Source organism: Amblyomma maculatum, chromosome 4, assembly GCF_055883805.1.
Source record: "Amblyomma maculatum isolate TAMU_Amacu chromosome 4, ASM5588380v1, whole genome shotgun sequence".
Taxonomy (NCBI): Eukaryota; Metazoa; Arthropoda; class Arachnida; order Ixodida; family Ixodidae; genus Amblyomma; species Amblyomma maculatum.
The window spans coordinates 75,922,575-75,938,519 of NC_139347.1; the positions used below are offsets into that span (position 1 = coordinate 75,922,575).

General features: G+C 47.6%; 1 protein-coding gene across 1 annotated transcript in view; it reads right to left on the bottom strand.

Moving 5' to 3' along the window:
• Positions 1 to 492: 492 nt before the first annotated feature.
• LOC146191459 (cytochrome P450 2C30-like) overlaps positions 493 to 15,945 on the bottom strand; it is a 28,649-nt gene continuing 13,196 nt past the window's right edge. Inside the window, exons 6-8 of the mRNA XM_084599951.1 lie at positions 8,765 to 9,023; positions 5,087 to 5,277; positions 493 to 719 (exon numbers count right to left, since the gene is read on the bottom strand). Coding sequence (XP_084456077.1) covers positions 541 to 719; positions 5,087 to 5,277; positions 8,765 to 9,023 — 629 coding nt within the window. The 3' untranslated portion in view covers positions 493 to 540. The remainder of the gene's footprint in view (positions 720 to 5,086; positions 5,278 to 8,764; positions 9,024 to 15,945) is intronic.

Genomic DNA, 15,945 nt, shown 5'->3' on the forward strand with positions numbered 1-15,945 from the left:
CCGTAATTATTCCTGCCCCTCTCTAGGACACATCTTTTTCTCTTTCCTCTTTCACTCCCATCTTGATCCCTGTTTTAACGGGAGGAAGGCGCGGGTTATCACTCGAGAAAGCCCAGCTTCACGCTAGCCCGACTTACGGAGCTACAACTGAGTGTTCAGGTTGCACAGCACGGGTAAGACTAATCCCTATGTTTAGCCTGGTCCCTCCCGCGCCCCTCTACAGGCCCAAAGGGCCTTAAAGTGGCGTGCGCGGGCGGCGGCAACCGCCAATGAGGTCCCTGACTAGGGACTCCATGAGTATTTGTAAGGCCGATGCCCTTAAGGCTCCGCGCCTAACATACCTCTTTGTAAATATCCAATAAATGTTTTTACCATTACCGGCCCTGCGAGATATACGAGGCGATCCGTTCTGAAAAACGCTGCAAGATGGGACAGGGTGGAAGAGTAGCATGCTACGAAGATATTTTCGAGATGCTTTACTTCTGGTGGCAACACAGTTTAATGACCGTATCAGCTGCAGCTGTCCATATATCAGCTTGATCACCGCTTGAGAAAGCGCAGCTTCACACCGGCCAGATTGTTGGAGCTGGCAGTGGGTGACTCTATACTCGGCAAGACTTGGCCTTCTTCGGGCAAAATGCGGAACTCGTGTACCAGGTGGGACACGTAGAGAAATAACTCCGTGATGGCCAGTGCCTCCCCAGGACAGCCCCGTCTGCCTGCAAGGAAAGTGGAAAGTGCAGATATTCTGAGCAGAACACATTCGCAAATACTTCCCGTTTCTTACACGCACAAGGTGATCCACATTTAGATTTTTCTTTAATTCTAGATGTTCTCCACTAGGCTACAGTGAGAAAGGGCGCGAATGTGTGAGAAAGTTACAAAAAGGCGTGTGGACTATAGCGTTACTTAAACATTCTCAACCATTGCTGTAGAAGCTGTTATCCGTTTGTGATATGTGATTGTCACGTTCAAGGTCCCATTGTAGGCCCACCTTCCTTAGAAAGCGCTGTGTCGCAGACGCACGTCTATACTACAAGTGTCGCACATCGCAAATGTCCCGCAAATCGTCACATTCAAGGTCCCATTGTAGGCCCACCTTCCTTAGAAAGCGCTGTGTCGCAGACGCACGTCTACTACAAGTGTCGCACATCGCACATGTCCCGCAAATCGTCACAGTGAGTGCACAATTGCGACACAGTGGCAAACGTCTGTCCCGGTGGTTGTCTTCAAAGCTCCATATTGTCCGATGCGGGCTCGTATCAAAGTGGCGGAAGCACAGATGGTACCAGGAGGCAATGTTCCGCATGGCCTTCCACCGAGCTGCGTGGCGCAGGCGCGTCGCATGCAACGGTGCTTTGTAGGGAGCGACCGTGTTCAACCTAAGGGTGGACGACCCTGTACATTTTTCAGGAGTTATGAAAAGTTAATCAATTTTTTTTTTCGAAAAGGCACCGGAGAGGAAATTGCTACCAAGTCACAGAAGCTGTTTGTTTTGGTCTTGGCGTCTTGTATCCTTGCGCTATTCCAAAAACATGGACATAGCATAAGGTTGGTTTGGTTTGATTTTGTGGGGTTTAACGTCCCAAAGCAACTCAGGCTATGAGAGACGCCGTAGTGGAGGACTCCGGAAATTTCGACCACCTGGGGTTCTTTAACGTGCACTGACAACGCACAGCACACGGGCGCCTTGCTTTTCGCCTCCAACGAAAAGCTGCCGCCGAGGCCGGGGCATAGCATAAGGGTAAAAGACACTGTCAATGTAGTGTAACGCTATTGATGATCTCGCAAACTGTGTGGCATTGTGCTTTTTGTGGTATCGCTTCCTCAGGCCCCTATTCGATATGAATTCCCTCCTTTAAATCTGTTTGATGACGAGGCCTGGTAATTTGATTAACCACGTCGCATTCGGGAGGTGCGGGTTCGATTCCCAGTGACGCCGGGTATCCAACAGTTCTGGAATGCGCGCAGATTTTCGTCCGGGGAGAAGTGCTTCATTAGGAAGAAACCTTGGAAAAGGCACTTACCTGCATCGAGCTTTTACTTTTACAAGAGTCATTCCTTCCACCGCCAAGGAGCTCTAGGAATAGGATTTATTTTATGATGTATATAGATACATTTAAAACAAGCCACAGGAAAGCTAAGAAATAAGCCTGAAAAGACATGTGGAATTTACGAAAAAATGAAGATATGCTGGGGTGATAGACCACTCATGAGCTCGCAGTTCATATCTGCGAACATCGTAGAGTAAAACAAAATAAAGGGCGGCATTGTAATAATCACAAGTTAAGACAATTTCTTTACAAGATGCAACTTAAACTCGTGTCGTGGGAAATTATTATACACGTAACCGGTCAGATTCATAGCTGTTGAGAATATCACTTATAATGAAATTGAAGGTTTGTTTGCCATAATTCGTTCTGGATCCCGTCTTATATTCTTCTCGTGTGGTAAAGCCCACTAAGGGCCATTTATTTTACTGAAACGGTGGCCTCTTGGTACAGTGGGCCTTGCACTGTGAAAGTGCTCAGTTCGATTGCCGGTGCCGCCGGCTACGCAGCGGTTTCCTAATGGGTTGTTACAGCCTTGGGATTAGCTCTTTTCGGATTCAGTGCTTGGAAAAGGGTCTTCAATCTAGGCGGAACAATCACCGCCCTATATCGGTACTATGTTGGCAACAGGGTGGTCCTATGTAGTGCTGGGGAGTGCCAATATTGGGCTAATGAATTGTGCTGTCTCGGTTGTAATGTATCGATATATCCACGGGGGACCAAAATTTGCCTTGTGCGGTAAAACAACATCGCTCTGTCTCGGCCCAGTATATTAAGGCTTTGTCAGTTATTAAGGTTTCAGAATCCAATCCTGGCCACGGATGGCATACCGTGGGACACGAGACGTCATGTACTCGCGTGTGTTCCCCGAGTCTGGTGCCTGTTAATGACCATAATGTCACGTAAACGTATACTATAAAGGCGATGCGAAGCTTAAACCATATGCATAGCTACCTGACATCGTGCATAGTTTCTACACTATTCTCACTGGCAGCAAGATGCCAGTCAAAGACGCTATCGCCATGACCGCTAGCTTGTATTCTAAAATTGGCTCAAGCGTAGGTTCTAGCTAATGGTACGTCGGGCGGACCCGGTACACCCTCTTTCGGGAGCGATTGTTCGCATTCGATAATTTAATTTTGAAACTTGGATGAAGATGCACCGGTGGATCTTGAACATTGCTTTTTCTGGGTACGTCAGATTCAAAGCACGGTACATCGCATAACCTTAAGGTTTGATACTACGTGTACGACAGTGTGTTTCGATCCGCTATCGGTCTAACGGGGCGGATTTAAGTTGACATGGTTCGACTCGGGTAGATTCGACAAGTTTTTTGCCGTGGCGGCCAGACTGGAATGGCTATCTACACGATAATTTAATTTAGTTATGAACACCCTATTCGCTACGTTTGCGGGTAAAGAAGAGCTGACATAACATTTTTCGCAGGTTACGTTGTTCTGCATTTTTATGTGCGTATCGTGCCGGCTACTGGTGCTTGATCCCTGGTATGCATGCCTGTGCTTCAGAGGTCAGATGGCGCCAAGTCTAGCGATAGCTTGCCTAAATTACGAGCAGACTGAGGTGATAGATAACGAGTCTGAGTACAAAGTGCGAAGAGACAGTGAGTGAATGCGTATATGCAGGTCTTCGATTTTACTTTCAGCCATTATGAGTGGTTGCGGTGCTTGCAGCGTGCAGCCGGGAGGGAAGTCGTGGAAATGGCGCCTCGAAAATTGCAAAAGCTCAGCTCCATGTAGGAGCAGCAAGCAGAATGCGAGAGCAGCAGCAGACATTAGACGTCACTTTAGTACTTTAGTGCCACGCCGGGGTGGTGCAGTGGTTACGGCGCTCGACTATTGTTCCCAAGGACGCGGGATCGAATCCCGGCCTCGGCGGCCGCTTTTCGATGGAGGCGAAAAGCAAGGCGCCCGTGTGCTGTGCGATATCAGTGCACGTTAAGGACCCCAGGTGGTCGAAATTTCCGGAGTCCTCCACTACGGCATCTCTCATAGCTTGAGTCGCTTTGGGACGTTAAACCCCACAAACCAAATCAAACCAGTACTTTAGTCGGGGGCCTAGAGTGAGGAGGAGGAGGAAGAACATTTATTTCCGCCGAATATGGTGCAGCAGCCACCTACGAGTCCGCACGCAGGCGTCCGGGGAGGCAGTCTGTCACACCGCGGCCAGAGGACACCCGGCCTCGTCTAGGAGAAGAGGTCTTCAGCCTCGGCCGCCAGGCGAACGGCGAATCGCTGTGTTTTTTCGTCGGAGCTTCTTAGCGTGGTCTCCCATTCATCGCTAGTTTTAATCGCGTAGCGCCCTGGGGCACGAACGCATCTCCATATTATATTATCTAATGTTGCCACGTGGCCGCACCTAGAGTGACATATATCACACCTTTAATGAAAATCGACTGTGCACATCGGACGTATGTTTAGACACGTCGTTTAAATAAAGTGACGTTCACTGTGGAAACCTCAACCACGCCGTGATAGGAGAGATGGAGGATGGAGCAAAACAAGAGAGCGTGAAAAAAATGGTAGCGTTTTGTGCGAAAGCTTTCGCGCACAGATGGAAGGTAATGGAAACGACAACGTACAATGAACCGCGCGAGATTCCATTCAAGAATGCGCAGGGCCGATCGGCTGAACTGATATATCTACAACGTTCCGCAATCGTTTCTCACGATAAGTTCTTAGGTTGCGCTCAACTACGACTTTTTTCTTTTTTTATTTAAGTGTGCTACAAGTGGACATCCAAGTATTGTACACGCAAGCGTTAGGTGATTTTGCTAGGCTCTCTAGATCTCAAAGTCGAGCTTTCGCATTAAACCTCGTGATAATAAATGGCTCAGTTTAATTTAGACCTCCTTGACATAGACATCACACGCCAAACGAGCGCCTATTGGATTTTGCCTACACCGAAACGGGCCCGAATGGTTGGACCAAAAGCGTTGCAAATCTATCTTGTGTTAAAGGCGTGTATTTTTTGTAAAATGCTTTTCCCAACAAACGCATGGGGACTTCATCGATTACCCAGTGTAAAAGAGATCAGGTTCTCAGGTTTTGACGAGGGCGCTGAACCGTCGTCCGAGATGAAACGGTAAGGGTTAAACTTGGCGGGCTCCTTCCAGATTTTGGGATCCCTGTGTATAGCCGCCATGTTTGCCGACACAGTGGTCCCCTTGGGAATGAACACGCCGTCGACGGTTACGTCCTCCGCAGCCCTGAAAAAATGGCATGGATAGGTAGGCTGAATAGGTTTCAACACACTATACAGCATGTTCAACAATTTTGTAGTGCTTGAAAATGGCTGCCTATTTAGCTGTATCTGAAACTGACATCACCTGTTTCACGCGTACTGCTGCGCTATATACCGATGACCGCGCTGTCATAGGCCATTGTAAACAAAAGGGTGCCATGAGCTATATGCACATTTTTTACTGAAGGACTGACGGCAGCATTCCGTAGATTATCAACAGAGCAAAGTAGAAGGCTGCCTAAGTTAGTACTGGCCACTACTGGCTAAGCGCAACTAGAGGGCTCTCGAAACGAACAAAGGTCAGCAACTTGAGCTGAAACGCAAACGGTATCGCGCCTTTGACGCCCCCTTCCGACATCCGAAGGAAAAGGCCGCAAGGAACCAAGACCTCTTTGCCTGCATTTATTCGCGGAGGTCCCGGCCCCTGTCTCCTAGGCCCGCGTGCTGGAGGCAGGGAGTAGGGGGCGCCTCCATTCAGGTGAAAATAAAAGTTGTTCACCCCCCCCCCCCCGCCCCACACACACACACACGCCCCTTGTCGAACACAACCAGCATTTCATTGAACGCATCAGAGTTCACCGGCGTTCCAAAATTCGTTTACAGGAGAGGAAAGGCGCAGTATCCATCACTCTCGAAATCCCGCTATCATTCTCACGGTAGACGAGCGTAATTATGAAGAGCGTTTCACGACCCGGGGCATGTCGCGTGCTATAGATGACTCAGGACTCTTTGATACAGGGGCCTCATGTCATACAAGTACACTATTCACGCACATCCAGGGGAGGTCCCACGCGCGCCTAGACAGGATTTATGTTTCTTCCTCGCTGGTTTCCCGCGATTTGTTGTGTGAAACTGTGCCGGTTTCTTTTTCAGATAATATTATGGTGGTTGCTCGCTCGGCTCGGGAGAACTTACTGTTCAAAATCATAGGCCGCAATGGGAGCTTTGGAAGATAAAGTATTCGCTTGTAAATGACCAGGAGCGTGCCTTTCGGATACGCTCACAACTGCAAGTGTGTTTGACAGGTGCCATGACAATATTTGCTGCTTAGGACCTGTTTAAACAGGAGGTGCGAGCGATAGCTATTGAAATTGGTTCTGCTAGGTCATTTTACAGGAAATTTCAAGAGAGGGCATTGCATAAGAATTTGTATAACCTCTATGCACCGGGAGTATATTTAGATGAAATTGTTAGGGTAAAGTGCGACCTACAAAAACTGGACGCTGAAAGATACAGGGGTGCCCGAGTTCGATCTCGTGCAAATCATGCTTTGCACTATGAAACTCCTACGCGACAAGCTTTACTTGACGAGCGCCGTCATGCTACTGCCAAGTTGACACCGGGAATGATGTCCAATGGCACCCTAGTAACGAAAACGTGTGAGATCATCTCTGTGCTTGTGAGCTACTACACGAAACTGTTCAGTGACGCTTCTGCTATCTAATTCGGACTTAAAGCTAACTTCACAGCTCTTATAACTCCTTTATCAGGTGGTGTCTGTGCTCTTATCAACGGCCCTTTCACGTTGGAAGAAATAGAACAAACAATTGACCAACTATCCCTCTAATACCCCTGGCCCTGATGGCATATCATGCGAGTTTTACAAAACTTGTAAACCTTTGATGAGCCCTGTCTTGCTGCAGATTTTCGCTTTACGTTTTGATGTGGGGGTTCTTCCTCAGTCCTTTACTAGGAATCACAGTCTTAATTCCAAAGAGTACGGATAAAGAAAAATTGCTCTCAGTGGATGGCTACAGGCCAATCACGTTGGCAAATGTGTACTACAAACTTTTTGCTAAAGTACTATCGAATCGTTTACAATATGCGATGACGGTTCTCATTGGCCCTCATCAGACGTGTGGCTTGAGGGGACGCTCCATACAAAATAACATACATATTGCACGTACAATTCTCGAATCTTTGCTCTGGCTCTTACGAGGAGCTTGTTCTACACCACATTGACCTTGCGAAGGCATTTGATCATGTCCGGCATTCGTTTCTGTTTCCTTTTCTCGATCGTGCAAATGTTGGTTCACCTGTACTTAAAGGGATGCAACTTTGTTACGACAACTGTTCCACTCACTGAACCGCGCTCAGGCCACGATCATAGAAAGTTCAGGCCTGGACATGTAACCACGCTGGTTAGGGGCCGCGAGCCGGCACCGAGTAGGCGAGAAGGATTCCTTTGTTACCGACACCGCCGAACCTAGGGAGCCTACATGTCGCGCGCCGCTGAACCAGCGCCGTGACTGCCAGGTTCCAAGAGCCCACGCAAGCGGGTGGCCTCCCTAAAGAAAGTGGAAACAAGGGAAGGCCTGGAGAGAGGAACACGGCGAACCGTCGGCGAAAACAGTGGCTTGAAAGACGCCGAACAAATCGGTCATCTGTATGAATTCCTGTACAGTTTTCTTCATATCGTGTAGCCATTAAACCGGTTTGTTAAGTTTACCGGAGTTCTCGTATGTGACCAAAATATCCCAACGCATACACGACAATAACGGCAGCAGCTCAGAGCGGCCTCCCATCGCTCTTTTGATTGTACTCCTTTAAACGGAAGGAGGGGGGGGGGGGGGGGGGGGGGGGGGGGGAGGTGGTTAGGCATATTAGGTCAAATTTTATAGGTGTGCCTGAAATCAGCTTGGTACCTGGGCATAGTATAGTTAGGTCGTATAGTTAGGTCTGCGTCTGCTTTGTATGCTGTGGTGCGGCGTTCGAGGAAGCACCAAATGAAAAAGGCTGCACGGACACCTGTATCGGACGCCCGGCAGGGTCAGCTTCGTATATGCGTTATGACGATAATGATAATTTTATTTTTATTCACCTGGTGACATCATGAAAAGTAGTGATGTCATGACCGGATTTGACGTCACGGTGACGTCAGATTCGGACATGACGTCACCAGGTGATGACGTCATAGTCACAGTCATCTCTGTGATTATTATCATCACTGTCACTATCACTAACTACGACTCATTATCATTATCGGTCACTATCTACCACTATACTAGCGGCGGCGGTCTCCCTGGCAGCCGAGCTGGCATGACGCTAGAGAACTAAGATACGTTTCTCACGTGCCCGGCGTGGCTAAGCCAGGATGAGCGACAGCATGGTGTGACCGAAATGCGACACTATTTTCTTTCCTTAAAAGGCCGCACAAACAGTGGCTCTTGAGGTACGTGCGGTGGGTATAGCACTGAATTAACGGCGAGGTGACCGCTCTCCCACCCCGAAAGTAGCGAAGACAAAGCCAGGCACAATTTCTTTTGATTAAAATTGTGTTTATTTGAATCATGCCGCATTGACCCCATACTTCTTGTATCCCTAAGTGCTCCGAATATTTGTGATGTAAGGAAAGACCTTCGAAAACGAAATATGCAATACTTTTTTTCAGTTCGAAGAGATAAGGTAGAGGAAAGATGCAATAAGGGCGACATGGGTGCTCGCGCACTCACCCTCTGGGCAGGCTGAGAGGCGGGGCGGACTTGTAGCGAAACATCTCCCAGATGGTGGCCATGGTGAGAGGCAGGCACGTGTGGTCCTCCCAGGTGGGCTTTCGGTCGCGGCCAACCACGGCGTCAATCTCGCGTTGCAGTTCGGCCTGCAGTGTGTCAGGGTGGGCGGCCAGGTGGAGCATGTGCCAGTGCAGGTACATGATTGCGGATGCCGTGCCACCCAGCAGGATTTCGTTAACGTTGCCCATGAGGTGCGACACTGCGCACGGATTCGGATTCTTGCAATGATAGACAGCAGATTACAAAGAAAAAAGTACGCTGCTCAGGTCCTATTTTAGCCAGTCGCTTTGCCTTTTGTCTTGCAGGCTATGGTGAGACTTGTGCACTCTGAATGAAACAAAAAGGACGATCGACACTTTTGTGGCGGGACTTAACCGTATACTCCTAGTTATTTTCTATATAATAGAATGAACAGGTGATATGTCAATGTTTCCATAAGCATATGAGTGCTCTTAAGACGGAAAGGGTAGAGGTTTCTTCTTTCTCTTTTTTTTTTGGGGGGGGGGGCGAAGAGAGAGAGGGGGGAGGGTAGAAGAAGGTAGAGCTGTTTACCAGAGTGGTACTCCGGTTTACTTCCTTGCACGGGAGGAAGGGAAGCGGAAAGTAAAAGGGCGAGGAAGATTGGGTATCAAGGATCAAGGACTTCTGGTATATAATGACGTGGGTGCCGCTAAGCGACAATCTGTCGTGCAGGCATGACGCCGTAAAGGACAGAAACAATTCTTTGCAACTCTATGCTGTGTGATGTAAAAAAGATGTTTAGGTTTGTTTGCTTATTTCTTACATTATTATCACGCCCATGTGGCTCGAGTGGTTAGAGTGTTCGATTAATTGTTAGGCCGCTGTCCTCGGTTTTAATCCTGGCCGCAGCGGCAGCGCCTAGACTTGGGCGGGGTGAGTAAACAGCATACGGACTAATTCTGCAGTCACGTTTTCTACAGGAGATTTTTCATGGGCGAAATTAATTCGCATATCACAGAATTGCATTTTGACAATTAATATATCTGCAGGTCTTCCCTCGAAAGTTTGCTATCGTCAAAAACATTCGTTATTGGTCTTCTATCGAAGTCCTAACTATACATACTCGATGCGAGCGAGACATAAAAGTTTGAAAAAGATTTTGCAGTCCATAAGAAGATCGAAACATTCCTCTAAATATTTTCATATTACACGGTTGCTCGAAAATAAAATTGAAGTTCGAACGCTGAATTTAGTGAGCTACCACTTTCTGGGCGTAGGGTGTCCCATCAAATCCTATTTGCGAAATTATTTTATTGTCCTTCACAATGAATGCGCGTAAATTCACAGTGCACAATTTACAGTAACCTGACAATTTGCAGGCTTACGCAGGTTTTGGATTGGAGAACATTTATTGTCAGCAATGAGCGATTTGTGGGCGCTACACTTATATGGCCTCAAGTCCGTTGCTCTCGGCGACTTTTTGAGCCCACTCAGTAGCCCGAACTTGCGTTAACGGGTCTGAGCTGACCAGTATAGCCTGCCACCGCTCAAAAGAAGGGACTGGTAGTAGGTCCGCTGGTGGCGGCGCTTGTTTGCAGCTCCATAATAATTGATCGTATCCTGCTATTTCGCCGCAGTGTTTACAATTTGGATTGTATTGTGCTGGTTACATGTGCGCTAATTTAGAAGGACGCAAATTTTCTGCCACAGTACAGTTCCCAACGCAACGGATACGCATACCCAGTCATAGCACTGTGAACGAAAACATAAAAAGCAAAATAATATGCTATAATGCTCTTCCATCTATTGCAGTTAGTGCGAATGGATAACTCGATAAGAATTCGCAAATGTACGCCATTATATTTAAATGATATTTAAACCAGTACTCTTAAATATTACCAGTTGCAAAACTTCCCACAGGGCCCATGATAAAAAGACGGCGGCTCTAATTAGTCGAAATTTATGTGCTTATGAACAGCGGCGGCGCTGGCGGCCAATAACAAAAATGTGGGTGTTTAAGCATGGCTTGAACCTAATGGAAGAGCGAAAGCTGTGAGTGCATGCGCGAGCGCATGAGCGAGGAGGGAGTAGCGTCCCACGGAGCACAGCTGGACAGCCGCGTCGGTGGTGGTGGTAACAACTTTTATTGCCACAAGATGAAAGGAATTATTTCGGGCTGGGGCAAGTCTAGGGTGGCCTCCAGTTGGGGGAGACCTCTCGAGCTCGCGTGACGAGGACCAGTTGAGTAGTTTTTCTTGGGCTGGCCAACAGCGTATCCCATTCCTCCGCTGAGGGAGCTGGCAAGAGTGTCTTTGGAGGGGATTGTTGGCGCATTCCAATAGTATATGGTCTTGGGTGGCCTGCGTTCCGTCACAGCAGTGCCGGCATGCAGGGTTTAATTCTTCGTTTGTAATTAACGATAATCGGTAGGGGCTAAGAATGGTCTTTGTTTGTAGGCGCGTGAGTGTCGTGGCTTGCGCCCGGTCCAGATCGAGGTGAGGGGCAGGGTACGTGCATCTTAGATCGCGATAAAAGTTTGTTATTTCCGCGTATGTGCGCGGTGCCTCAACAGGCGCGTCCGTTCCCGATAGTTCTCCCGTCTTTCGGTTGGTTAAGCCTCGGGCTAGACGGTCGACCCCTTCGTTTCCGGAGTTACCCGCGTGAGCCGGAACCCATACGAGATTGATGTTGTGAATGAGATTCGCGCCGTGAGTGTGCTTACAGAATTTTTGGCAAAATTTTGAACGGCGCTCTTTGAGTCGCTTAGAATAGTTTTGGTGCGGGGATCTGCGATGGCCAGTGCGATAGCTACTTCCTCTGCCTCGCATACGGAGCTAGCATGAAATGTTATGGCGTTAATGAAGGTTGACTTTGGAGTTGCCATACATGCCACTATGCTCCGTTTTTGATGTGTTGAGCTGAATCCACGTACACTGCTTGTGGATCGTCCTCGTACTGTTTCTCAAGGGTCTGTGCCCTTATCTTCCTGCGGGCATCATGTCTGCCTGGTAGCATGTTTTTAGCTATTGGTTTAACAACTAGTTTACTAGTAATGTCAGCCGATAAATGGGATGTTGCGCACACCTCGTCAGTGGAGATGTGGAGCTTGTCGAGAATTACGCGTCCCGCAAGGCTGCGTGACAAGCGGGTCACTTGGGCTGTCTTAGGTAGCGTGTTAAAAATTCCAGCTGCAGTAGTCGATCTGAGTTAGCGTATATTGGCAAGCCAAGGGCCGCTTTGTATGCTGTTCTAATTATGCTATTAAGTGCATCTTCGTCCCTACGACGCAGTTGATTGTACGGGCAAGCGTACATGATCCTGCTTATCATGAAGGCTTAAATGATCCTGCACAGGTCGGCTTCTCTCATACCCCTGCGACGCGTGGCAATGCGCCTCACCAGCCCACGTATCTGGGGCGGCGTGACGCGTAGCCGGCGTATAGCTTCTGCGTTCTGCGTATTATTCTGAATCAACATTACGAGAACTCTGATCGTGGTTACCGGGGGTATCGGATGGTTGTCAATGTGTAACTGGATATATAGTTCTCGAGAATCTGGTTCTGCCTGTGAAGCTTGTTTGTTCCTTATAACTAATAGTTCTGATTTAGCCAGTGAACAGGTAAGGCCGTTTTCCTGCACGTAAGACTGTATCGTGTCGATAGCTCGTTGTAATGATTCTGTAATCTCTCCATCGGAGCCATAATTGGTCCATATGGTGATGTCGTCGGCGTATATGGAATGATGTATGTGTGGGATATCATCTAACAGACGCCGGAGGCCGCTCATAGTGATGTTGAAGAGAAAAGGTGAAAGTACGGCGCCTTGCGGTGTTCGTCTCGTCCCTCGTGTAATTTTGTCGCTCGCTTTGTCAACGAAATGGAGCGTAGCCGTGCGCGCGTTCAGAAAGGCAGCGATGTATTCGTATGTCCGTTTGCCTACGTTTAACTGTGAGAGGTGACTGAGGATGGAAGCGTGTGACACATAGTCGAAGGCCTTACTCACATCGAGTCCCAAGATGGTTCGCGTGGCTCTTATGCGGTTTGTATCTAGATTGTCTTGTTGAATTTGCCACATGATGCCCTGAGTCGAAAGACCTGCTCGAAACCCAGTCATGGACGGGGGAAACGTGCCTTCCGCATCGGTGTGCATAAGGTGCCTGTTTCAGACAACGTGTTCCATTACCTTCCCGAGACATGACGTTAGCGAGATTGGGCGGAGGTTCCCCATCTCGAGTTTTTTTTTGCCCGGTTAAGGTATGAAAATAATTTTAGCGTGCTTCCATTCCTCAGGGACGCTGCCCTCTGTCCAGTACCAGTTGAAGAGGTCCGTAAGAGCCTCTACTGACTGGTCCTCTAAATTGTTCAACATCGTATTGGTGATGCAATCTTCCCCCGGTGCCGAGGTGGTGTTAATTTGGTTAAGAACAGCCCTGATCTCTGCTACGGTAAAGACGCTATCCACGCGAGGATTGTCCAATCCTGAGTACCCATCTGGCGTGGGTATACCCTGGGAGGTGTCAATGTATTTATCTTTTAATGTGGTCATGAGCTCTTCGTCGGTGCCTTGGAAAGATTGCGAGATCCTATGTAGGTTCTTGTGGGATTCGGCCTTAGTTCTCGTAGGATCCAGTAAATGTCTAAGTAAAAACCACGTGTTCTTGTTGCCCAGTTACCCATTAAGGCGGTCGCAAGTCTGATGCCACTGTTCTCGGCAAAGTTCCCACGAGTAAGCCTCGATTTCCTTTTTCGAGCCGTGCTAGCCGAAAATGCACGGACCAGCTACTGGCTCTGTAGCTGAGCCATCTCCGCGCTGCCTCGTGCAGAGAGAAGAGAAAATAGAGAAGAAAGAAATGGAAAATGGAGAGAAAGACGCGCGCCGCAGCAACAGCCGTCGTCCGCCACCGAAGCGGTGGCAGGTACAATGACGGCCTACAACAGATAAAAATTCGGTGGCAGGCAAGCCCCCGCCGCAAGCGGCGGTGACCTACCTGTCCCAACCTCATCCCTAGTTTGTGTGGCAGAGAGGCGATCATATTGCAAAATCGTAACGGCCTCTGTGAGCTTTCAGTGTAGCTTAGACCTAGAAGTCACCCGTTCGACGTGCGGATTGGCAGCCCTATTGCTTGTTTTTTGTACTTTTTGTTGATGTCGACATTTCTTTCTCAGCCGCCTTAAGTCGGAGATATGGACAAATGTAGGCTATGCGGCTAATCACGAAGGCCTGCACTAACATTAGGAGCTTTGCTTCTCTCATGCCGGAGTGTCTGTTACTAAATATTCGAATGAGTCAAATCGCTTGCTGCGTATGCCTTGAAGCGCATTAACTGCGTCTTCATTGAAGCAATTTTCTTGGAATATGAGACCTAAAAACCGGGTTTTTGCGATCTAAGGTATAGGCATTTCTCCGACAGATGGCCTTATGTTGTGATCAGCATACTTGCTTGACCGTGTTTGCCGGTATAGATAAGAAATTCTGACTTTTTCGGCGAACACCTTAGTCCTCGGGTGACGACGTATGCATCAACCGCGTCTGTGGTTTCTTGTAGTCTCTGTTCTATCTGCGCGTCACTTCCTAGAGAGTGATACAGAAAAGGTATACAGGTATAAAGAAAAACATATGTTTATGCCTCGAAAGCGTTCGAGGTTGTGCGGTAGCTGAAGCAGGGCTACTAAATTAAGGAGAAATGGAGAGAGAACATAGCCTTATGGCGTTCCACTGTTTCACAATCGGATTTCTCTGGACTCGTACTATCCATATCGAAGTTTAGCTATCCTCCCTGTTAGAAAACCTCTGATGTTGTTGCATGTTCGTATTCCGACCCCAAGGCGCTCAAGATTTGCTAAATTAGCCCCGTGATGAAAGCTGTCAAACGCCTTCTTCAAGTACAATCCTACGATCACTCGCTTTTCCTATGTGATCGTGTCAATAATTGATGTTTAATTTGTAACATGATGTCCTGCGTGGACAGCTTGGACCTGAAGGCTGTAGCATATCGTGCGTGAATAATTAATTCTTCTTCATTATTTTTTTATTCAAACGCATTTGAATTACATGCTCCACCAGCTTGCTTACGCACGAAATCAATTGGATAGGGCGCATATTTTCAAACTTAAGTTTTTTACCCGGTTTGGGGATCATCACTATCTCAGCCGTTTTCCACTGTTTGGAGATTTTTCGTTCTAGCCAACATCTTTAAATGAACACGACGTTTTTAAGCTGACCGAACAGACAATATCGAACGGGTCGAGTTTGCTCCGTTGTCAGAATGTCTTCTATAAATAGCTCATCATGCCCACCCTATAAAATGCGACACTGTAGTTCTAAATACGTTTTCTGCATTTTTCAACTTTTCACAGCCTCATTTTTCGTGCTCTTCTAAGGTGGTAGGCGCCTTTGGGAGCAACATAAAGCTTTACAGCGCTGACACAGCTTGTGTCTTCAGAGACTTCATACGTTCTGCACGATAGTGGCTTTTTATGGTTTTCCTGGTGTACTTTGATACTTTCCCAGAGAGTGTGAATACACAGGTAAGCACTTTAGAGCGAGCTATAGGAACAATGCGTTTACTTTAGCCTTACTGAAAAAATTGATCATGACTTCAATTGATTAAACCAAGAGGGCAAGTGCAAGCTTCTTCGTCTTCTTCTTCTCCCTCGCTATAATGCCACATTCCTAGAGTGGGGGATTGACCAGAATTCGTTGTAGGTGACATAATATAATTGATAATGTCGATTTGACTATATGATAGATAACCTAATATTTAGGAGTTAGTGTTGCTGAAATAATTTTAAATTTTGAGGCGATAATAATAGAAAACAGTGAAAGAAGGATTAAAATTGTAAAATAATAAAAATAATAATAAAAAGAAGCGAAGAAGAACTAAAGCGAAGGCTTCATTCTTAATGGACACGTGGTAAAAGAGAAGACGAAGCAGGTCGAATGGAGCAAGATGATTCGAAAGACGCCAAGACGAAGAAGACCGAAGAAGGGAAGAGAAAGAAGACCGAAAACAAGAAGATACGGAAAATGACAAGAACGAGGAGAGGAATACAGAAGAAGGGAAGGAGAGAGGAAGCAAGGTGATTCGGAAGACGCAGCGAAGAAGTCGAAACGCGGGGGCATTTGTGGCCTGCGCCCGGCACGATGACCCTGGCCTTACAT